The 25,024-nt window shown below is 41.7% G+C and overlaps 2 protein-coding genes across 2 annotated transcripts in view; both read left to right on the forward strand.

The window, feature by feature from the left end:
- Window positions 1-4,824, forward strand: part of LOC136633502 (IgGFc-binding protein-like) — a 50,853-nt gene extending 46,029 nt beyond the window's left edge. Inside the window, exons 6-7 of the mRNA XM_066609263.1 lie at window positions 2,712-2,981; window positions 4,519-4,824. Of these exons, the coding sequence (XP_066465360.1) occupies window positions 2,712-2,981; window positions 4,519-4,824 (576 nt within the window). The remainder of the gene's footprint in view (window positions 1-2,711; window positions 2,982-4,518) is intronic.
- Window positions 4,825-6,440: 1,616 nt separating this feature from the next.
- LOC136633503 (IgGFc-binding protein-like) lies at window positions 6,441-24,943 on the forward strand. The gene is made up of 13 exons (XM_066609264.1): window positions 6,441-6,446; window positions 6,862-7,457; window positions 8,369-8,942; window positions 11,055-11,254; window positions 13,594-13,735; window positions 14,047-14,375; window positions 15,832-16,402; window positions 16,543-17,141; window positions 17,782-18,343; window positions 19,142-19,722; window positions 21,030-21,600; window positions 23,655-23,854; window positions 24,938-24,943. The coding sequence occupies exons 2-13, from the start codon at window positions 6,993-6,995 to the stop codon at window positions 24,941-24,943; spliced, it is 4,800 nt and encodes a 1,599-aa protein (XP_066465361.1). The 5' UTR covers window positions 6,441-6,446; window positions 6,862-6,992.
- The last annotated feature ends 81 nt before the right edge of the window (window positions 24,944-25,024 follow it).

Raw genomic sequence — 25,024 nt, forward strand, 5'->3', positions numbered from 1 at the left:
GCTTTTGTGTCGCCACATTCCAAGAGCCGTATTATTTTATTTTTCCATTGCCAGAGTTCTAGAAGGCCTTTTTTTTTGCGGGATGAATTCCAGTCTTCATTTATCTATTTTTAGGATCATGTAAAATTTTGATCGCTTTTTATTCCATTTTTTCTAGTGGCAAGATTAACAAAATCTGTAATTCTGGCATGCTTTTTATATTTATTTTTCCCTGCATTCTCTGAGCAGTATAAATAATGTATTAAAGTAATTCTACAGGCCAGTACGGTTATGCCAATACCAAATTGCAATAGTTTTTATTCTTTTTCATGACTTTTTCACACTTTGAAAGAAAAAGTAATACAAGTTTAAATCACCCTCCTTTTGCCATATCTAGAATAAAAAAATCTAAATCATAAAAGAAAAATATATATTTGGTATCACCGTGTCCGTAAATGTCCAATCTATCAAAATAGTGCATTATTTACCCGCACGGTGAAAGAAAGAAAGAAATTCACTTTTTCAGTCACCCTGTCTCCCAGAAAAAAATGCAATATAAATCGAACAAAATGTTGTATATATTCCAAAATGGTACCAACGTTAACTACAGGACGTCTCGCAAAAAATGAGCCCTTGCTCAAGTATGTCGATGGAAAATATAAAAAGTTATGGCGCGCAGAAGATGCAGCAGAAAATAATTTTTAAAAGTTAAATGTCTTGAAAAAAAAATACAAGTGCTACAGCAAGGATGGTGCAATGTCATTTTTCTTTCATTTTACTCCACTTAGAATTTTGTAAAAGTTTTTCAGTACATTATATGATATATTAAATAGCACCATTAAAAAATACAACTCGTTCCGCAAAAAACAAGCCCTCATCCAGTGACGTCGATGGATAAATAAAGGAGTTATGATTTTTTAAACGGGGGGAGGAAAAAAAGAAAAGGGGAAAAAAGAAAAAAAGGGTCCGTGTCATTAAGGGGTTAAATAATGTACTAACCTCCTCCTATGGGTCATTACGATGCAGGGATACCAGATGTGTAATTTTATTTTTAATTTTTTACAAAGTAAAGGGAGACAAGTGTTTTTATTTTTATTTATTTTATTTTTTTAATATTTTTTTAACTTTTTTTTAACTTTTTTTTTTGTCCCTTAAGGTGACTTCCACAGAGACCCATCAGGACCCCCTGATCACATTCTGAGGGGGTCCGATCGTGACAGCCCTTTACATGCTGCAGTCACATAAAGACACAGCAGAGATCAGAGGTTTTCTCTGATCTCTGCTGTAAGAGCTGGTGCCTGGCTGTCCTCTGACAGCGAAGCACCAGCTCTACCTGCCACAGAGACCATCGGCTTGCTTCTGACAAGCCGATGGTCTCTATAGCAACCTGTAAACAAAGCCGGCATATCGGCAATATCTTCCTGCTTCTGTTTTTCAATGTCCTGCTTTGTTCTCTGTGGGACTGTTAGGCAGAGCACAATGCCACAGCTTTTGGCATTGTGCTCTGCATCTCCTATAGTGATACATAGCCGGGAAATCTTCCGGGCTATATTGCTATGAGCAGTGGAGTTCGCCCCGGAAAATTTCCGGGTGTGCCACTCAAGGGGTAAAATTCTACCATCAATTCTGATAACAGCACTTAAATGCCCCAATTGATGTTTGTGGGTCCCACACTGCCCCCCATGATGAGATCACAGGGTGCTGTGCGGTTGCCATGAAAGCCGGATTCCTTCTAAAAAACTGCTATGCCTATCAAGTTAGCCCAATGTTTTAGAGTTTATTAATGAAGGTGAAGTCTTATTAGGTACCTTCTCTGTGATTTCTTAACTTTTCTTACCATTTATGTTTTTTAATAATTAATACAACTTTTTTTCAACTTGTTTCCCCATCTGTTTAGTCCCTAGAGGTGACTTGAAATTGTGCTTGCTTCATTGCTCATGCAGTATAATGTAATACCATAGTATTGCATTATACAGCTTTTTGGCAGCCAGTCTATCAAGACATGCAACAATCATGCCTTGACGGTCAATCAGTCATGGCAGCCCTGGAGGCTTTCAGAAGGTCCCAGACTGCCACAGCAACCAAAATTGGAACTAACAATAGCATTGCAGGAGAACAAATCCCTGAACACAAATTGGGGCATTTAAATGCTGCTGTAAGAACTGACAGAAGTATTTAATACAATTGTAAATGGCAGAAAAAAATTATTATGTCATTTATGCTGTTTGATTAACGCTGTAAAAACGTAGTAGAATTGATGTGTTTTTTTTCTACCTGGCCTACAAAAAAAGTTAACAAAAGTTATACAATACATTATATGCATCCAAAAATTAGTACCAAATGTAAACTACAGATCACCACATAAAAACAAACCCCTATATGGCCATAAACATTATGATATTTGAAAAGTGGAGCTTGAAATCCTCCAACAATTGTGCCACTAGGTCCCAAATAGTCCATTGTCACTAATGGGTTAAAAGTGCTGAACTTTGTGCCACACATAACACTGGTGTATTCTTAGGTGGCAAAAGAACTCTTTGAGTGTGGATGCCACTTCTGTACCCCCTATAGCTATTCCTCTGCCCATACAACTGGAATCTAAGTTTCTAGCTCTCCTGTTCAGTATCCCAACCTGCCTAATGTCGCAGATGCTTAAACAGACGCCAGGCAGGACGGAAGTAGAAATCAGAACTTTTTCCAAATTTACAAAAATGTTGTCTGTTTTTCTCTAGGTGGATAATGCTCTTTGTCAACTCCCCATTTCACTGATTAATGGGACACTGAAGATTTTCCAGAGTGGGGCCTCAGTAGTGATTCAGCTGGGAAATGATGTACAGATAACATATGACTGGAATCACTTTATAACGGCGGCAATTACTCGAAAGTATGCTGGGAAAATGTGTGGCTTGTGCGGAAATTACAACCAAAATCCAAAAGATGACTTCCAAACACCAGAGGGAACTCTAGCTCCAAACGCCATTGCTTTTGGCGCCAGCTGGGCGGTAAGACGGACGTATATGTTATTCTAGATATCAGATTATTTTTGTGCTTTTTTGCAGATATCCAACCTGTGACTCTCCAGATGCTGCAAAGTACATCTCCCACCTGATGACCATACATTAGTTGGAGATCAGCAATGGAGGACCTTCACTTCTTGCTCATTTGTATTGATTAAAGGTTCTATATAGGGATTTTTCTAGATATCTATTCTGGGAAAAACTGAATGGAAACCAAGATGGCTGCCATTAGACCCACAGGGGAGTCATTCACCAGCTAATTGGCGTCATAGATGTATGGCAAATATGACCATTAACCCCTTTTTAGAGGGATCTGGTCATCACAGTAGTTTCAGTGCACTGACAGTTGACCTGGGCCAAGATGCACCAGAGCGTGGTTCCAAAGGAACATGCAAGGATATAGTGTGTATAACAAGCTGAGGCCAGGACAGGCAGGGTTCATGCAATATGGTAAAGCAGGCTAGAGGTCAGGGCAGGCAGCAGTCAGGTAAGACGTAGTCGGTAAATAGGCCTAGTTTGGGAAAGTTGACTACATAGACAAGGTCAAAATTGAGTAGCAAGCAGAATTCATGAACACCTTCATGTGAAGGACAAGAAACCTTTTGCTCTGACAACCTCCAGTGAGGGGAGGTGTCTTAAATGACCAAATAGGCTTGGAACAAAAAAGCTGGGTGCATCTGTTGACGTTTTAAGAGGCGGCCCAGGCATGTACCTGTGCCCAACGAGAGGAGGAAACGGCTGGCACAAGACTACAGACAGAAGACCAACAGCCAACAGCTGCTACTTGCCAGGGAGGTGGACAATAAAACCATCAGCTGTGACAGGTAGCCATTACATATCGACTGACAAAATGTGATTGTTCCCAGCAAGAGAAACCACATAATCTTGTAGATATGACATCTTTTAACGGCTAATAAAAATACATGATGTTAATGCGAGCTTTCTAACCAACACAGGGTTCTTCTTCAGGTTTAAATCCCTTTTGCTGTAGGAGCAGCATGTAGTTTATCTGGTTTCTGGCTGTTTTTTTTAGTATTGGTCTAATGAGACATTATTGATGACTGCAAACCATTTGTTTCTTTGTTTTCTTTCTTTTATTTCTTCCAAACATCAGTCTTCAAAACCCAGATGAAGAACTAATGAAATCTCACGCAACTGAGTTTCTTTTCTAAACATAAAGATATAGGCAGGACATGCCCTTCAGCAATGAGAGCTCATCTTGTAGGAAGGCAGTCACTCGAATGAAGAACATCCAGTTTTTGCTGTAGCTGGCTTCTAAGAACCCAAAAAGAGGGGAAAAAATAGAATTTAGTCCCTTATATTTAAGAGTTGGCTCTTCTTATGGCTCAAGGTCAATAATACTATCACTAGATCATAGATTGCTGAACACAAAGTCTTCTTTTCTTTATTATTTTTTTACATTTGTCATAGCATTATGCCTACATAATAGATTATAGTAATGCACTAATGAATGATGAGGCTTCACTAGCGAGTAAAGAACTGTTCTTCTCTATACTTGTAGGTGGAAGACAACACATTCTGTTGGCATGACTGCCGTGGACCTTGCTTGAGCTGTCCTTCTACTTCTGCCAATAAGTACTCAACTGTTGCATACTGCGGACTCATCAGCAAAGTTGATGGTCCTTTCAGTGAGTGTCATGCCCTTGTAGACCCCAAGATGTACATGGAAAACTGTGTCTTTGATGTATGCGTCAATGGTGGCTTCAAAAAGATTTCCTGTGATGCTGTCCAAGCTTATGCCGAAACTTGTCAGCGTGCCGGAGTGGCTATTAAGGACTGGAGAAATGCTGCTGGATGTCGTAAGTAGACCAGTAAGACACAGATGTAAGCAACAAATATAAGCAAGAACTGACTAAGTTGTAATGCCATTCTTTATGTTTTCAGCCATGCAGTGCCCTATGGACAGTACCTACAATATATGTGGAAGGGCATGTCCAGCTACATGTGAAGACCCTGAGGGCACAGCTTTCTGCCCAGACTCATGTGTTGAGACTTGTCAATGTAACCAAGGGTTTGTTTTAAGTGAAGGAAAGTGTATACCTAAAACACGCTGTGGATGCTCTTATAATGGCTTCACCTATGCCCCCAATCAGGCTTTCTGGAATGATACCGTATGCAAACAAAGATGTGTGTGCAATGAGAGAACCCGGAAGGTGGAATGCACAAACAGCCCATGTACAGCCCAAGAAGAATGCGCTGTGAGACAGGGAATCCAGAACTGCTATCCCCGATCTTTTGGTGTGTGTACTGCCTCTGGTGACCCACATTACATTGGCTATGATGGACTCAAATATGATTTTCAAGGCACCTGCGTCTATCTGCTCACTGGCCTGTGTAACCAAAGTCGTGGATTACCAGATTTTCAGGTCTGGGTTCGAAATCAAAATCGAGGCAACAACAGAGTCTCCTATACGACAGTGGTCTATGTGAAAATCTATGGCATGGAGATTGAGGCCAGTAGGCAATACCCAAATAAAGTTATGGTAAGCATAGCCATGTAACATGTGAGATGTCTTCAAAATATCTACAAGGTGAATGAAGGGTGAAAATCCATCAACTAAGATGATTTAACTGAGAAAGCAGCTATTTGAGTACAAACTTTACATTGAATGTGAGGTTCTGGGAAATTCCTGAGATTTTATTGTATATCTATTATAGATATAGGAAAACTAGACCATTTACGAAGTAGGTTTTCTATCATTTATTGTTCTGCACAAAGATTTTTTAACAGCGATTCTGAGGCTCCACACTAGTTCAACATTTTACCAAAATCACCAAATATTAAATTTTGAATCTAAAGATTTGGTTTATGATTCTAAATCTTTGCCTAATTTCTTTCTCTTCTAATTTTTCTTTTTCAGGTTAACAAGAGGCTCATAAATCTACCTTTTATGTCTGACGATGGCCGATTTTCCTTCTATCGCAACCCTTGCTTAGCCGTTTTAAGTTTTGACAATGGAATTAAGATCCTATTTGACTATAACAGTATTGTCAGGGTCACGGTTCCCAGCACTTATGCTAATGCTTTGTGTGGCCTTTGTGGTAATTTTAATGGAGTCGCCCGTGATGACTTAACACCCAAAGATGGACTAAAGCCTACTGACCCCACAACATTTGGTAAGAGCTGGAAGGTTCAGGAAGTTTACAGATGTAGAGATGATGGGAGTGCTGTCTGTACTGACTTATCATCCGAAGAGAAAAGGCAAAAAGATGGAGCCAGTGAATGTGGCGTCTTGATGAGTCCCAAGGGGCCGTTCCGTGATTGTCACTCACTAGTAGACCCAGAACCTTATTTCAAGAGCTGTGTGTATGATCACTGCATTCTACAGAAGCGCCAGGCCATCTTCTGTTCTGAGATAACATCATATGTTATGGCATGCCAAGATGCAGGAGGGACTGTTCATCCATGGAGGAGTCAAAAATTCTGTCGTAAGTGAATTTATTTTTTAATAAAAAAGTTTAAATGTAATTTTAACATTTCATGTTTAGAGTCATGAAATGTGACACCCTTGTATGCAGGATTGAACAAGTTACCATGGGCCCACCCTGACTCTACATTTGCAGTCAATTTTTAGAGAAGTAGTTCAATAGATTTACCCATATTGTGACAACTTGATCACATTAGTGGATTTACTGGTTTGGTGGTGGACGGATCCAACAATACCTGCAAGTGGACAGAGTACCATGGCTCCATTAGATAGACAGACAGACAGATATGAGATAGATAGATAGATAGATACTGCACATAGATTCTGTGATTAGATAGAGATATGAGATAGATACTATAGATATATAGATACTGTTGGATAAGCAATGACATGTATCTCATACATATGTGTTGCAGCGTTATCCTGCCCGGCTCACAGCAGTTATGACATCTGTGCTGACGCGTGTCCTGTCACCTGCAATGGCTTGTCCCGCCCCGAAGGTTGTAGTGGAAATTGCACAGAAGGTTGTGTGTGTAATAACGGATTCATGCTCAGTGGCGGTCAGTGTGTCCCTATATCTGAATGTGGATGCAATTACAACGGAGTTTACTATTCTTCTGGTGAGAGCTTTTATGATGATTTGTGCTCCCAGAAATGCTCCTGCGCTGAAGGCGGGGTTAGCTGCGCCCCATCACAATGCTCACCTACCGAAGAATGCCAGATAGAAAAAGGAGTACGTGGCTGCTTCTCAAGAGGCTCAGCAACGTGTATAGCTGCAGGCCATTCCCGCTATAGGACTTTCGATAATACATCTTTCAGTTTTCGAGGACAGTGCTCCTATGTGCTGGCCCAGAGCAGCAGCAAAAACATGAAAGGAAAAGATCTGACACCATTCACTGTGACTGTGACACACGAGAATCAAGGTTCTGGTCCAGGATCAATCAGAAGCGTCACTTGCGAGGTCTATCAAAGAAACCTGACCCTGAATCAAGGAGAAAAAGGCATTATTCAGGTAATGAGATATTGGAATGGATTAAGAAAGTGTCTGTGCTTTTTCCTCTTCTCACTTGTGTAAGCATCTTAACTCTGGACAATTCCTTTCCATTATAAGGGTTGCAATGGGAATAATATCATATTCCATGAACTTCACTGTCCGCTTCAAATTGGTTATAATGAGAAGTTGCATGCATGCAAATGTATCTGAGTCTGACTCTATGTTGGTCATTCTCTAGTACACTTCTCCTTTATTGTTAACATCATAATACAGATATAGTTGAAATGACGCATGTACGCCCCCCAACATCATAACAACTCATGATTGGCTTAGTATGTAATGACTCTAATGATTAGCATATGTTTATGCCACAGGTGTATGCCGCTATCAAATATGTCATCTCTAACTAGATAAGAACAAACCAAACTTATACTGTGTTCATTATGTAAGTAACTTTTCCTTATCAGTGGTTGAGGCCCCAGTGTTCTTTCCAGACAGGTTTCCCATGAGAAAGAGCCTACCTAAACATTTTGAGCAGATTTGCATATGCTTTGACTATCTTACAATGTTTCTATGTTGCAACATGTATCACAATCCAGAGCTGTATTTACAGGTCAGTGAGTGTCAACGCTCACAATTCCCAACACCCCTGCTTGTTCAGTGTCTGCAGACAGCTTACCCTGCTGATTTTGACTTCAATGAAGCAGAGTTCCTGCAGCAGGCACGGCTCATTAATCTAATGCAGAAATTTCTAACTCTCCCACAATGCTTGTCGGCCTGTGTTTGTCACAAAGCAGTTGATTGGTTCCAGTAGCTACAAGCAGAACTGTAACTGCAACTCTGAAATAATGAGTTTTTTCCTCAAAGGATACATACATAAATACTTAAACAGGCTTTATTACTTCTTTGATATTTTTGAATGTTTTTAGGTTAATGGTGAGAACTTTCGGCTTCCGGTAACACTACAGTTCGGGAAAATACGAGTGGAGGATAATGGTCAGGGCAGAACCATTAGTGTTGATGGCAGTGTTTTGGTGCGCTTCAACAATCAAGGCAACAGCATTTCGGTCACTGTGCCTAGTAACTACATGAATAGCATGTCCGGTCTGGGTGGCAACTACAATGGAATAGCCGAAGACGATGTGGGCAAAACGCCAGAGGAAATCACTGCCTTTGGAAATAAGTGGAAAGTGAGCAGAGAAACAGATAAAAACTGTGATGGATGTGGCGGCAGGGACAACCCCTGTCCATCGTGTCAAGAGGAAAAGAAGAAAATATTTCTACAGCTCATTAATTGTGGGATCATCAGCGACCCCTCAGGACCTTTTGCAAACTGTCACTCCAAGGTCAACCCTAAAACTTATTTAGATGATTGTGTTTCTGATCTCTGCGAGACCAATGGAGAAGACAGCAGTGTTTTGTGCACCAGAGTCACTATGTACGCTGATGCTTGCAAGTATGCAGGAGTCAAAGACTTAACCTGGAGGAAGGACGATTTTTGTCGTAAGTAGAACATTTGTTAAAGTATTAGATGAAAGCTAAAACAATCCTATGATAGATTATTAGTATAATCAAACCCATTGTGAGTGCAGTTAGCCCCAACATCCCCTTTTGCCCCCTTTCAGTAATAATGCCCCTGTGTTCTCTATTTAGAAATAATGTCCTTGTTTTCTCCTCTGAAGAGTAATGCCCCCGTTTTACTCATTAACAAATAATGCCCCCATTTCCCCCATTTAGACATAATGCTCCCCTTGCCTTCTTTCAGAAATAATGCCCCAATGTCCCCTTTCAGAAATAATGCCCCAATGTCCCCTTTCAGAAATAATGCCCTATTTTAGAACTTATGCTCTCTTTGCCCCCTCTAAAAGGAATACCCCCATTTGCCTAATTAACAAATAATTGCCCCTACATTCCCTTGTATGTAATAACATAAAAAAAACAGTACACACACCCTCCACTGTCACTTCCCGTCAGCAGTAATGGGCACGATCACTGACTTCCACGTTGTACGGTCATGTGACAATCACATGATCACTGAAGAAATTTCCGGCCTCAAGAGAATTGACTACAGCGATCATGTGATTGTCACATGATCATAGATTGGGGAGGTCAGTGGAGGACAAAGCACCATTACAGCTGCTGGGGAGCAACAGGGAATGTGAGTATGTCATGTTTTTTATTAAACACAATTAAAATTAGGGTGTCCGACTGTTGCCCCTGGCCCTCTATGTGGAGGGGGTTTGTAAAATCACCTTCATATGGAGTGAAAAATTTCCAGACCACATTTGCAGATTCTTAATCCCCAGCATGACTGTTTGGGATGCGGATATCAATCCTTGAAATACAATGGTTGTAACACGTGGCGCTTCCACAATAGAAACTATGGAAAAATCTACAGCATTTAGATGTGGATTTGGCCACTTTGTTTTTTTGGCATATTTGCTTTGGGTTTTTGGCTGCCGAGAATCCACTGCAGATTCGCCATGTGTGAAGACGGCCTTATTGTTTTCGTTTTACACATCAGACAGATCACTAAAAACATCTAATAGATTATTTCTGACTTATCCCATAAAAGCAGACTCTAGTCCCACAAATTATACTGTGACTTGCTCGCGGCCTTTTCTTGTTCATGTGCTTTTCGGCCACCATTGCTCGTGTGAATGAGGTCTTAGGCCTGCCTCACACAGACCTTTTTTTGAGCGTTTAGCGCTGCTATTTTTAAGAGAAGTCTATCCTATTTTAGTATGTTTAGTGTTCCCATCAATTTAAATTACGGCGCTTTCCACAACACATGTGTGCGAGGGAGGCCTAATAATGTATAGCTGGCACCCCAAACGAATGGCCAAGATCATAGATAACTCTGATCCTGGCCATTTAACTCTTTAGATGCTGCAGTTAATGTTGACCGGGCATCTAAGGAGTTATCCGAGCAGAACCCCCTCTGTCTGCCCATTGGCTTTTTCCGTAAGGCAAAGGTTGAGGGCCAATTGGTTGCCATGGCTATTATTCTGTACAAGAATACAGAAAATAGACTGTAATGCAGGAGGTGTATCACTTGAGTGATCATAGGGTCACTTGCTCAACTGCCTGACAGGGTCATAAAATTTGAGTAAAAAGAAAAACAGGTAATAGATGTTAAAGAAAATACTTTTACATGCACCTTTTCCTGTTGGTATCGTCAGAATCGCAAAGACCAACCAATAAAGTTATCATGTAATGTAGTAACATAGTGTATATGGCTAAAAAACAGACATGTCCATCCAGTATAACATGCTTTCCCCTCAATATTGATGCAGAGCAAGGAAAAAAAACTTGAGATAGAAGACAATTTTCCTCATTTCAGAGAAAAAAAAAGCTCTGCTGTAACTTATGCTGCTTGGTGTGTGCCATAAAAAAATGGTGAATGTGTTTTTCATCCTGACTCCCCTATAATAAAAATTATACATTCACTGCATCCCTATGTACCAAGGGGCTAGAGCCAAGTGATGGGATCAAAAGTTGCCTTTGATGACTCAAAACACGACTTCAGTGTAGTAAGGCTACTGTACTGTTATATCGCTCTTTAAACTACGACTTCTCACTGATATTTCACATCTCTTGTTGGTTTTTCGACAGCTATAATATGTGTCCCTCACAGTCATTATACAACCAAGGCTGATATGTGCTCCACCAGCTGCAGGTCCATCTACGATACTTATGAGTGTTCAGACCTATATAATGAAGGCTGTGAGTGTGATGAGGACTATGTATTTGATGGGGAAAACTGCATCCCCCTAAAAGAATGTGGATGCTTTGACAACGGTCGTTATTACAAGGTATGGAACATTAGCGCATAGAGGAGCTTTCTTATAATTATCCTTATTTCTATAGCACCAATACATTCTACGAATCAGAGGAAACATGTCCGGCAAAATCAGACACCACAAACCGTAGTAAAATGATAAACAATTCAAACAATTGGGGTGTATTTGGGTGCATGCAATTTAAGGGATACAATGGGGTGAAGGGGTCAGGTTTCGGGGAAGAATATAGAAGAGGGGTAAACGGAGAATAGTTAGCTTTGGGATCTGATGGGCAGATCCCCAATATAACTAGATGTTTTTTTTCTGCACGCTTAAAACTGTAGGCATTTGGAATTAACGTGATTGTCTGAGGTAACGCATTCCAGAAAACTAGTGTGGCTCGGAAGAAGTCTCTGAGATGGGAGTTGAAGTTTTGGATTATAGAGGAACTTAGTCTGAGATCTTTAGCAGATAAGAGAGCAAGGGTAAGGGGGTCGACAGAGATGAGGGAGGAGTTTAACGTGTTTTACTAATATGATGATATATCTTTGTGTGATACAATTTATTTGTCCTTTTAATAGCTTTGCAATGGCTAAAGATAAGATAATTACATCTGTAGGGCAGTGGAGCACTGTGGAGAGCTTTATCGAGGGGAGGGGTAATGTATAGGTTGTATATACAGACAGAGAGGCATTAAGTGAATAGGACAGGGTGGAGACATTAATACAGAGACTGGCAAAGGGTGAAGGCATCAATGTAGTGACTGGCACAGGGTTGTTAGCACAATGAAGCGCTGTAGGTATATTCTTGAGTTCAAGATTCAAAAGGTTTAAGTTATCAGCTGCTTGAAGAATCATGGACTTGTTCACACAGCATTTTGTGTAATTAACTGATTCTCTCTTTTATTAGAAAAACTGAAATATTTACTATGTGGTTTTTAGACAAAGACACTGGAAATCAGGCTTAAGTGACGCCTACTAATAAACATGCATAGCTTATTACAATTCATTTGTTATCAATGGTTATTAAAGATGAGCTTGGCTGCTGCATTCAGGATAGATTGGAGAGGGGGAGTTTAGTAAGAAGACCAAACAGTATAGAGTTACATCAGTAAAGACAACAATGGATCAGGGCTGTAGTAAACGTTTCTCATGTATCAACAGTAGAGATGAGCGAGTATACTCGCTAAGGCACATTACTCGAGCGAATAGTGCCTTAGCGGTGTATCTCCCCACTCGTCTCTAAAGATTCGGGGGCTGGCGGGGGGCGGAGAGCGGCGGGGGAGAGCGGGGAGGAATGGAGGGGAGATCTCTCCCTCCCTCCCCCCTACTCCCCGCCGCAACTCACCTGTCACCCGCGCCGGCCCCCGAATCTTTAGAGACGAGCGGGGAGATACTCGGCTAAGGTACTACTCGCTCAAGTAATGTGCCTTAGCGAGTATACTCGCTCATCCCTAATCAACAGTAAGAAAATAGATCTCTCTCCATCCCTCGCTAACACCCGCTGCCCCCCGCTCAACCCCGCTCGCTTGACTAACTGCTTTACCCAAGCTTGCTCACTCATCTCTAAAGGTAGGCTTTTATGGAAAGACCAGCCAAATTGTCCCCAAGAAAGCAGACATGCTGCCTATGAATTACAGTGGTGCATTACCTCAGACTGAAATGAAGCGATGTATGTAAGCAGCACCATACAGGAATCTTCAGATAATAGTCATTGAGATAAAATTCCAAACTTCATCTTTATTTATAAAAATTCCATGCAAAACAGGACTTCCAGCGTTTCGTCCGACGCAGCGGACTTTATTTTATAAATAAAGATGAAGTTTGGAATTTAACCTCAATGACCATTATCTGAAGATTCCTGTATGGTGCTGCTTACATACATCGCATCGTGTTGACCTTGGGGATCCCTGAAGTCCGGACCCTATGGTGAGCGTCCACAGCTGTGGATACTTGGTGTGCTGCTGGGACCCTTTTTTGTTTGACAGATTGAAATGAAAAAAGCAGGATTAGGTAAGTTTGTGGTTAGTAGTGAAAAAAAGAAGTTCACTGTCAAATAGAGAGAGGACATGATATAAATGAAAACCCACAAACAATCACTGGGGGTTTTCAGTAGTGAAGGTGTGATGTCACAAAAAGAGGTATATAATTGGATGTCATCAGCATAGAGATGGGACTGAAAATCTGTATCTGCTGATAGTTTCCCCAATGGGGTAGTGTAGATGGAAATAACGGAGAAGACCGAGGACCGAACCCCGAGGAACCCTAGCAACAAGAGAAAGTGGAGAAGTAAAGTCCTAATATTGGAGGCCAAAAATACTATCATAGTTCTAGAAAGGTAAAAAAATCTCAATGCCCTCATTTTTTCCATAGGCCAATGAAATCGTGCTGAGTGATGACTGCAGTCTGGAGTGTACCTGCGACCCAATCTCAGGGCTGAGCTGCCAAAACAAAAGCTGTGCTGCAGGAGATCAATGCCAAATTGTGGATGGTGTGAGGTCTTGTGTCAATTCTGGTGAGTCTACAGTATATCTGTACTGATATCATGCATGGAACAGAGTAGGACCTGTGCACAGCTCAAAGTCCACCAGTTTATGCTCATTCAGGTTTTTGACAGTATGACTAATCTAACTACATAAATTTCCAACATTAGGGTCAACTAGTTGGTTCACTGGAGGCTGCTAACGAAAAAGCTATCACTAAATATGGTCTTTCAATGTTGTGCTATAAAAGTGAGGTCTAAGGTCCCGGGTCAATGAATATTCGATTGATTTTTAGGACGCTATTTCTGTTTTTCTATATTTCATGATATCTTTTGTATTTCAGACCCTTGTAAGTCCAAAATCTGTCGTACAAAAGAGACCTGTCAGCTCCAAGATGGCGTAGCACGTTGCACACCAGACTTCACAGGCACGTGCTTTGCATGGGGAGATCCTCATTTTGGTAGCTATGATGGCTATAATTATGACTTTCAAGGCACCTGCAGCTATACTTTGTCAAAGTGCACTGGCAGCGATACCAACCTGGAACCATTCGACGTGGTCATAAAGGCTAACAACAGAGGAAGTCAAGCTGTTTCATATGTCGAGATCACACATGTTACTGTCTATAACACAAAACTTACAGTGGTAACTGGAGAATATCCAAAGATTAGAGTAAGTGTTTCTTGAGTTAAAATCAAGTTGTTGACTTATTTTGAGATCTTGAGGCAGGAAATCTGAATATTGTATCTACAAATGACTGGATGTATCATACATGTTCTTGTCTAGGGTGAAAATGAAAATTTACCACACATAGGTCTTTTCAGTGCATCCAAGAGTGTGATGAATATCTTGTCAAAACCAATAACTAACCCTCTCAGGGACCGCCTTAGGTTGCTTAATGTCCTGTAAGGTACCTTCTGCTGACACCCCCATGCTCCTCCTATACCATAAAGTTTCCCGGGAAGCCCTAGGTGCCCAAAGCCAGTGATGCGCTCTACAATAATCTGCAATAAACTAACATATAAGAATAGGAACACATAATAGATCATTTTACAAGGCATCACAAATACTATAGATCAATTTATTGGATTACAATGGAATTGCTGTCAGTGCTACAATAATTAAGACTTCTCACATCGTCATAAAACTGAATCTGGTTGTATAACTTTACAGCTGCCTCCTCACTGACTCCGGTACCTTTTTTTGTTCTAGCAACTGCTTTTTGCTCGAAACTGGTCTCTTTAGATACAGTCCCAATACTAGTGAATTGTCAGGTGAAAAGTCTCCACTGCCCAGTGTAATGGCTGAGCCGACATTCCTTTGAGACTTAAGCCCCATTTACATGCAACGATTTTTGCTCAAAATTTGTTCAAATGATGGCACATGAGCATTATAATCATTGCATGAAAACTCTACAATCGTTTACTCTTCAGCTGAATGATGATTTTAAGGTGAGCTTAAAATCCATTGTTCAGCCAGAGAGTAGATAACAGGGACTGCATGCTGTGTTCTGCATGGGAGTCGGAGATTACATTGTATTGAGCCAACAGCTTGTGCAAGAACAAAGGAGCTGTGTGCAGAGCTCAGACCACATGCTGTGCTCTGCAAATAGCTCCTGGAGGCTCATTTACACACAAAGCTGATAAAGTGCTAATGGACATTAGCATCCATTAGCACTTTATACAAAACAATTGCTAAAACTGTCAATCTTTCAATCGTTTGAAAGATTGTCTTTGCGTGTAAATTGGCCACGGGAGGTGGACAATTTTCTACTACTGGGCACACAAACTATTGAAACCGATTGTGTGTGAACAGGACAGCATGGCTAAAAAAAATAACAATTAAAAGAGGAGGCTGTGAAAGTGTGCAACCAGTTTTAGATCTGAGGGGATATAACAGGTCACTTTCACATTTCAGATTTGCATATGAGAGGACGACTATTATTCATTTCAATAGTATTTTTTTTGTTAGTTACACAAAGCAATATCCTTCTGTGTTATCTGTTCCAGACAGATAGCGTACCCTGTGCAACTGTAAGGCCAGGCCTGGCCCCAAATGCCATGTACGTGTTGTAACTCTAACAATTAAAGTAACATCTGACCTCCTCTACATTCACATCTTTGTGCAGGTCAATGACGAAATAATCAATCTGCCAGCAACTTTTGCTAATGGAAAATTGAAAGTGACTCGAAGCGGGCTGACAGTCTCCATAGAAGCAGAATGTGGTCTACTAGTTACCTCTGATTGGAACTGGCAAACCACAGTAACAATTCCCAGTAGCTACTACAATGCCACGTCTGGTCTTTGTGGGAACTTCAACCAAGATGCAAATGATGAACAGAAATCGCCTAATGGAACCCAGATCACCTCTACCATAGACTGGGCAGCATCATGGAAAGTCGACAGTCCAGATCAATTTTGTTTTGATCATTGTCCAGGCAAATGTCCAACCTGTAATGAAGCAAAGCAGCAACAGTATAGCAGTGAGAACCAGTGTGGAATCATCTTGAGAGAGAATGGACCATTCCAAGGATGTATCTCAAAAGTCGATGCAGTCAAGTTCTTTAAGGCTTGTCTCTTTGATGTTTGTATGACGGATGGGGCTAAAATCATTCTTTGCCAATCACTCGAGACTTATGCAAGTGCTTGCCTGAACCAAGGAGTCAAGCTTTTGGACTGGCGAACACCTTCCAATTGTCGTGAGTACAATGTTTTTGCAGTATGTAACATAAGTAACATAGAAGCAAGTAAATGTAGAAATATGAAGTAGGAGCCCAAGTATCTCTGTTATTGCTATGCTTATGTACTGAACATTTTCCCTTTCTTTTATTCCCTGTAGCCAAGATATGTGAGGATAAGAATAGCCATTATAATGCCTGTGGCAACGCATGTCCGGCCAGCTGTTTTGACAGAAATGCTCCAGCAAAATGCACAAAGCCCTGTGTAGAAACTTGTGAGTGCAACACCGGCATGGTCCTCAGCGGTGGCGAATGTGTGTCTATCTCCAACTGTGGATGTCAATACAATGGACGGTATTATAATCCCGACCAATCCTGGTACAATGAAAAATGCAGCATTCAGTGTAAATGTGACTCGAGTCTTGGAATGGTAGTTTGTAAAGAAATCAAATGCAAAGACAGTGAGACTTGCCTGATGAGCAATGGGGTACCAGGCTGTTATCCCAAAAAGTACACCACATGCTTAGCCTCTGGCAAGCCTCAGTACACCACATTTGATAAGAAGAACATAGATTTTATGGGCACTTGTATCTACCAGCTGGTCGGTGTAACATCACAGGACCCATCACTGACTGATTTCACAGTCAATATGTGGAACGAGCACAGGGGTAATAAAGCCGTGTCCGTCACCAAAGAAATCACAACGAAGGTCTACAACATGACAATAACCATGAGTACAGACTATCCACAACAGATCAAGGTTAGTAATCCCATGGGAAATTAGTAACAGGCAGAATCGATTTTTTTTGTAACATAACGTGATAGCTTAGAAAGAGAGTCAAAATTTAAGAACAGATCAGAAGTAACAGCTCAGCCGATCAAACAATAGATTCAAATAGTGACAGTGGAGCCCATCGACATCTGATTGCAGTTCCATCAAGGTTTTATCCATTACAATGACAAGAATAACTGAAAAGTGGCAGAAACCCCTATGCAACTACAGCTGGAGACCCGCAACACGGATGTGAAAAGAGCCATAGAGGAGATAATAATAATAGAAGGCCTCATATACAAGGCCATATCCCAGATCAGTAATAGTATATGGGGCATACTGGGCCATTGATATCATATAAAGTTTTTGTTAATTGTATAAACGACTCATATAAAACCAATATGAAGGGAAAAGTGGTATGTTCCATCAGATGCCATATTATGGGAAAATGCTGTCTTAAGAGTATGACTTCTTGAGAAGAATACAATGCGGCACTCTATGGAAACACATCAAGCGCCTACAGCTCCGTAATACAGAACCTTAGGGACTCCGAGTGTTGCTGTACAGATTCCATTGTCTTTGATATAATATCAATGACAACTATTACTTGTGTCGCATTTTCTCACAGGTCAATGGGCGTCTTGTGAATCTTCCCTGCAATCTTGACTCAAAGATCATATGCTACAAATCAGGAACTCATGTAATCGCCAAGACAGATTTTGACTTGTGGGTGAATTTTGATGGAATAAGTTATGCAACTGTCACACTCCCCAGCACCTACATGGGGGCTGTCAATGGTTTATGTGGAAACAACAATGGAGACCCCAGGGATGACTTCAACATAAAAGATGGTATTGAAGCCAAAAGTGCAGAAGAATTTGGAAATCATTGGAAGGTTGGAGGAGAAGACGGATGTACAACAATATGTCCAGGTTGTCCCAAATGCAGTGAGGCCGATAAGGAACCTTATAAGAGTGACAAGCATTGTGGACTTCTCACCAAACCTAATGGACCCTTCAGTCAATGCCATGATGCTATTGATCCAACTCCTTTTTTCAAAGACTGTCTATTTGATGCTTGTGCTTCCAAGGGTCGTCAATCTGTTGTCTGTAACACCATTGCAGCTTATGTTTCTGAATGTCAAAGAAATGGTTCTATGATCAAGGAATGGAGGATGCCATCTTTCTGTGGTAAGTATTGTCCTTCTGTACCTAAATGATGTGGATTCGCTGAGTTCAGCCATTTCCCCGATCTATAAAGATTTGTGACACAATGCCTGCAGGGAAGGTGAAGGAATGGCTGCGTCCCAAGTTGTAGTTATTCAGGGGTGAGATATCAGTGTGAAACCAATTGCAAATGCTTAGTACTATTTATGTCTGACAGGCACTGGCGGGGTGTGGGGTGTGGAAGGGTCTCTGCCCAGTACGTTGGTCACTTGAAAGACTGAAACTAGTGGTCATCATATCGGTGAAGATGGATGTTCTTGTGAAGAATGAAAAGAGGAGCTATATATGAGGGGATGAGAGGTTGGTGCTGATGTGAATGGGGGAGTTTGTGGCGTGTGTGCTGCGCCAAAAGGTGCAAGTTGAGTGGGTTCCGAGTCGCTAGAGTTTCTCGATCATGGAGGAGAGTGGTCCCTGAGTAATGTGGCCTGCCCAGACATTACAAAGACGTATCCTTCTTCCAGCTGGTTAAGAAAATATGCACGTCTGTATGAGAGAGTGGAGGACCATGCCAGGTCTGATCAGATTGTGTGATACCTTGTATTTGACTCCTGTGGGCCATAAGACCAGAAACAACGGCACAAAGAAAGGTGACTTATAACTCAGATATTATTAGTGCCAAAAAGTATCAGAAGTCTCTCTGTAAGAATAATGCAAGAACTGTAATCGTCAACAAATCCAGATTCAGAAGTTTACCCTGATATTTGCGACCTAGTTAGAGATTGAATTTGATGTATTTATATGAGTCTACCATTATCTTTTCAGAGCTGTCCTGCCCGGTGAACAGTCATTACAAACTCCTCGGAGATGGATGTCCCGTCACCTGTTTCGATCTTACATCTCCACGAACCTGTGTTAAGTCCTACACTGAAGGCTGTTACTGTAATGATGGCTTCATGTGGAGTGGAGATGAGTGTGTGCCTATGGCAGAGTGCGGCTGTGTATATAAAAATATGTATTATAAGAGCGGTCAAGAATTCTTCTCAAACGATCTGTGCCAGGAGAAATGTACATGTGGGAAGAATGGCAAAACCAGCTGCCAGGCCAATACTTGTGGCATCAACGAAGAGTGCAAAGTGGTGGATGGCATCTTGGGCTGTCATGCTAAAGAATTTGGACAGTGTATAGCTTGGGGAGATCTCCACTATATTACCTTTGATAAACGCTACTATGATATGCAGGGCACCTGTAGCTACATCCTTTTCAGTTTGAGAACAGAGAAAGTCACCTTAATAGTCACAGTGGAAAATGAGCCGTATGGAAATGTAGCCACAACCAAATCAGTCACAGTGACTGTAGGAAACCATGTCATACGCTTGGAAAGAGAAAAAGCCTGGAGCATTGAGGTTAGTAGTACATTGAAAGTTTGACCCAAATAAAGGGCCATATACTGTAGAACTTTTAAGATGTAGTTTAGTCACTGTAGTAGAGCCAAATTTATGTGTGATGCCATCACAGATGCCCCAAGCCTGTATGTTGCCTGAATCGAAGTGTGAAGTGGCTCTCCCCGCTGCAAAAAAACCCCCACTCATTCTACAAGCATTGAAAGCACAATACACAAGATGCTCAACACATATTTGAACCATTGAGACTTGTGTGACCCATTAGTGACCCCAGTAGTAATGACGTCCTCTTAGTAGTTTTAGTATTAACAGCAACCTGCATAGTGGCCCCAGTAGCAATAGTGCCCCATTAGTGGCTCCAGTGATAATAATGACCCAAATAGTGGCCCCAGGAGTAATATTGCCCCTGTTAGTGGTCCCAGTATTAATAATGACCTAATAGTGTCTGCAGTAGTAATATTGACCCCAATAGTAGCCCCAAAAGTAAGTTTCCCCCATAGTTGCCCCAGTTATAATAATAACCCCCATAGTGGTTCCTGTGGTAATAGTGACTCCTATAGTGACTCAAGTTCTAATAGTGTCCTCCATAATTTTTCGACTAGAAATAATAACCTTTTTAATGGCTCCAGTAGTAAAAGTGCCTTCTATAGCGGCCCCAGAAGCAGTGCTGTCCCTGGACCCCTGGGCAGCACAGACACCAGGGAAGAAATCAGGGGTCACAGACTCAACAGTGGCATTTCTGCATATTATGGAAAGCCAGAATCCAGCTTTCTGATCCAGCATGCATCTACACTTTTGTCTACCTAGTGCTACTTACAGGTTAGTGCTGTCGACAACATCTCTTACTTCTTTGGCAGCAGATGGAGCGGCAGACTGAGTAAGTGAAATGCCTGTCAAGTTGCCACCTGGCCGTCTCTAAGCTGGCAATTATTTTTTATTGGCCATTAATTTGACTGGCAAAAAATAATTACCAGCTGGGTGGCAACCCACAACCCCTCTGAGGTGGCAGTCTTAGGTCACCTTATGGCAGTGGTGCCCCTGGATATCACAGTGCAATACTTACAGACTTCCACATGTAAACTTATCTTAGGCTAAAAAAGACTGTTAACAGACAGCTTTGACTCAGCTACAGATAAATATTGTTTTGCCCTGGTTTATGCATTGACCTCATTATTTTAGGTGCTCCTTAGCTACTTCATTGTTTTTTAACTCGATGATAGGGCCACCCATTCAGAACCAATTATTGTCTCCACCCTAGACCACACGGTAATGAACTGTCTGTAGCTCAGTTTCTCTTCCTATTCCCACAGGTTAACAAAGAAAGATTCCATCTTCCATGCCAGTCCCCAAAACATCAATTCTGGATCAACGAAGAGGGAAACAATGTGATCATTCATACTACATACGGCATTACGATGCTATATGATCGACTGCACTTTTTTTCGATCTCGGTACCCAGCTCCTTTGCCGGACTCCCTGGAGGGCTCTGTGGAAATTTCAACAAAAACCCTAAAGATGACTTCCGCCTTCCGAATGGCACCACTGTTGCTGACCTGACAGTGTTTGCAGAGTCATGGGCAGTGGGACAACTGAGATCAGAGTGCCGTGGTTGTTCAGGAGATGATTGTTTTACCTGTGATGAGGTGACAACCGCCGAGTCTCAGTCACCCAACAAATGTGGATTGATCACAGACTCTCAAGGTCCCTTTAAGAACTGCAGTGCCTTGATGTCTCCAGAACAGTTTGTTAAGAGCTGTGTGTTTGATGTTTGTGCCAGTGGAGCTCAGCAGGATGCATTGTGTGCCAGCCTACAAATGTATGCATCGTGGTGCCAAGAAAAAGAAGTCAAAATAGGAGAGTGGAGAAATATCGCTGGCTGCCGTAAGTGACTTCCCCTTCAGTTCTTCGTATGGCTTGTAGAGAGATTACTGGTGTCTACAAATTAATTTGATGTACTGTAGTTCTGTAACATCTCTACTTGCCCTTATTAATTAGGAACCTCCGTTATTTACTTCAGGAATATAAGAATCAGTCATGGTCATGTGATCCAGTACCGTGTCCCTACCTACACCCATCTTACTTACTTTAAAGCCTGTATTTTGGAAATCTGAGCTTCCCCAGCAGGATAGTTTGGGGCATTATCCTTCTACAATGTGTTAATGGGCCACCTTAAAGTTTACGTATATATGCAGCTCTTGACTGGGAGGCTTAAAGGGATTCTGTCATTAGGTTCACGAAATTTGACTCAGACCTGAGCTTCGAGTATCGGGGGGAGCGTGGTGGCTTCTCCCCACCCACATCATTCAGACTGACAGCTCTCTCCCCATTTGTGTGTAGGGAGAGAGCTGTTATTTTGCATGCTGAGGCCGGGGAGAGGCTGGCGTGGCCCACCTCCGTGACTCAGAACTCAGTCAAACATAATGAACTAGGTGACAGAATCCCTTATATTTTCAGTTTCTCAGCATGATGGGGGCTGAAACAGATCTTAGAAATGCAGGACTTATTGCATATTCATTTCTGGTTGAGAAGATAAACTAGAACTTAGTTGAACTATGTTGGCGGAATATGTTGGCGCTATACAAATAAAGATTAGAGAAAGATTGGTCCTTTGGTTAAGGAATCCAATGCAAATGATCATATCTGTCCTAATAAGCGCTTGGTACAACGAGCACTATAAACTATAAAGACTTGCTGCTACAAACTATGACCCACATTTCTATAAGATAACCAGTTTATTACACCATATAGATCAACGAATACACTGAATAGCCACTTTACTAGAGAACCCCATCTAGCTGTGCATTGGACCTTCTTTTACCCTCAGAACCACAGCCACTCTCCATTGCATCCATTCATGGGTGTGCCTAAAAATCATTCCCCACACCTTCACTCCACCTCCACTAGCCTGACAGCAAGGGTTCATTGATTCATGATACTTGCGCCAAATTATTGAGCCTCTTATCAGCATGGTGCGACACAAGTATGGATTCATTTGACCAGGTGATGATGTTTTCCAATTGGTCAGGGATCCAGTTTTTGCAATCTTTTGCGCACTGCAGTCTCACCTTCTATTTTTTTAGACACAATGGCGCTGGAACTGGTCATCTGCTGTTATACCCCATCTGTGCTAAGGAACGTCAATTTGGCGTTCTTACGCACAAGGGTTCATTCACACAAGTGTATGCAATTTTTCTGCGTGGAGAACACGCCTTTTACACTGCGTGTGTGTGTCCGTTTGTGGTGCGTATGTGTGTTTGTAACATCTTTGTTGCATCTACGTGTCATCCGTTTTACATGCACACAAAACAAAATACCCATAGGATGTCAGTTTTATCACAACCCACAGAAAATCTGCAGTGAATATGGATTGTCGTCCGTTGTTCACATCTGAATAAAGCTATTTAATTCTTTGGGCCCATGTGCTGTCCGTATTCAGTCAGTAAAAAAATACAAATTAAATATGGACAGAAAATGCACCCGTGTGAATGGGCCCTTGGAGCCCCAGCATTGTATTCAGCTGCTCCTGACTGTGCAGCGCCGGTTGGTGAGAATGATTCCTGGCATCCTCCTCCGACCGCTTTCGGCAACATCCACAGAATCTCCTTTCACTGGATGTTTTTCCCTGATCACGCCATTCTCAATATATTCTCCACACCATTACAGAAGAAAACCCCAAGGGGTTGGCAGTGACATACTGGTCTTGGCTGGTTTAGCACCGATGACCAGGCTTTGACGGAAGTCACTCAGTTCACTGGATTTTCCCATCTAATGTGGGTTCACACTCCGGGGTCTCAGCCCTAATTCCCGTACAGGGAAGTTCCAATCACGAAAGGGCTGCAAGCACTAATAAGGTCACCATTTGGTATAGACAGACATGAATTCATATAATAGATGATAAGTAATCCATAATCTCTGTTCTTTTCACGTCTCTGCAGCATACAAATGTCCCGCCAACAGCCGTTATGAAGTATGCACCAAGACCTGCGACTTCACCTGTAACGGGGTCCTGGCTAAAACCACTTGTAGTGACAAATGCTATGAGGGTTGTCAGTGTGATGTCGGATTTATGTTCGATGGAGAGAATTGTGTGACAGTAGATGCTTGTGGATGTAATCATTACGGTCGGTATCTGAAGGTAAGGAAAATAATGTTACATTTTTATTGGTTTATACCTATTAATAAACTAATAATAGATAGATATGAGCTAGATAGATATGAGATAGATAGATGGATAGATAGATAGATAGATAGATAGATAGATAGATAGATAGATAGATAGATAGATAGATAGATAGATAGATAGATAGATCAACTGACCCCACAACATTTGGTAAGAGCTGGAAGGTTCAGGAAGTCTGCAAATGTAGACATGATGGTAGTGCTGTCTGAACTGACTTAACATCCAAAGAGAAAAGGCAAAAACATGGAGCCAGTGAATGTGGTGTCTTGAGTGTCTTGAGTGTCGCTCACTAGTGGACCCAGCCCTCAAGGGCTGTGTATATGATCTCTGCATTGTACAGAACAATGGAGGGATAACCAGAGGGATAAATAACTTCAAAAAGGATTTATAAAAAAAAACCAAAAACTATGCACCCTCCAAGAACTCGGTAAATCCAACTCATAAGCTAGAGGATTAATGACTCGCATTATAGCAAAGGGACCGATAAAACGTGGCGTAAGCTTTACTGAGGGGAGCTTCAATTTTAAATTCTTTGTGGACTGATAGACTTTCTGACCGATCTCAAATGGCATACGACCACTTGCTTCCTCCAAAATCTTGTGCAAACCATTCCAGACCTCCCACAACTCACTAGTAACATCAACAGCGGGACAAGCTGTAGGTACTGGAATGGAAGTCAGGAACCGGGGATGCCGACAGAACACACAGAAGAAAGGTGACACCCCTGTCGCCGAACTGATACGATTATTTATGGCACATTCAGCCAAAGGCAAAAACTCTACCCACCGATTGACCCTCTCGCCCACAAAAAGACGCAAGTATTGTACTAGGTCTTGATTTTTACGTTCCGTTTGCCCATTCGTCTGTGGATGAAACGCTGATGAGAAAGACAGAGATGTTCCCAAGTTTTTACAGAAGGCCCTCCAAAATTGGGCCACGAATTGCACACACACACACCCCCCCCCCGATCCCAAACTGTATTGACCGGTATTCCGTGCAATCTTATAATCTCTCTAATGAAAATCTTCGCTAATTCAGCGGTAGACGGTGATTTTTCCAAAGCAACAAAATGTGCCATTTTCGAGAACCTGTCAACAACTACCAAGATGGTGGAACAACCTTGTG

This window comes from Eleutherodactylus coqui, chromosome 6 (genome assembly GCF_035609145.1).
Source record: "Eleutherodactylus coqui strain aEleCoq1 chromosome 6, aEleCoq1.hap1, whole genome shotgun sequence".
Taxonomy (NCBI): Eukaryota; Metazoa; Chordata; class Amphibia; order Anura; family Eleutherodactylidae; genus Eleutherodactylus; species Eleutherodactylus coqui.

Excerpts from the sequence above, each read along its gene's own strand:
- LOC136633503 (XM_066609264.1), top strand. The coding sequence starts at position 6,993 with ATGCTCAGTGGCGGTCAGTGTGTCCCTATATCTGAATGTGGATGCAAT. Across the intron at positions 11,255-13,593 it reads ACAACGGTCGTTATTACAAG|GCCAATGAAATCGTGCTGAG; the intron begins GTATGGAACATT and ends TTTTTTCCATAG. Across the intron at positions 16,403-16,542 it reads GCGAACACCTTCCAATTGTC|CCAAGATATGTGAGGATAAG; the intron begins GTGAGTACAATG and ends TATTCCCTGTAG.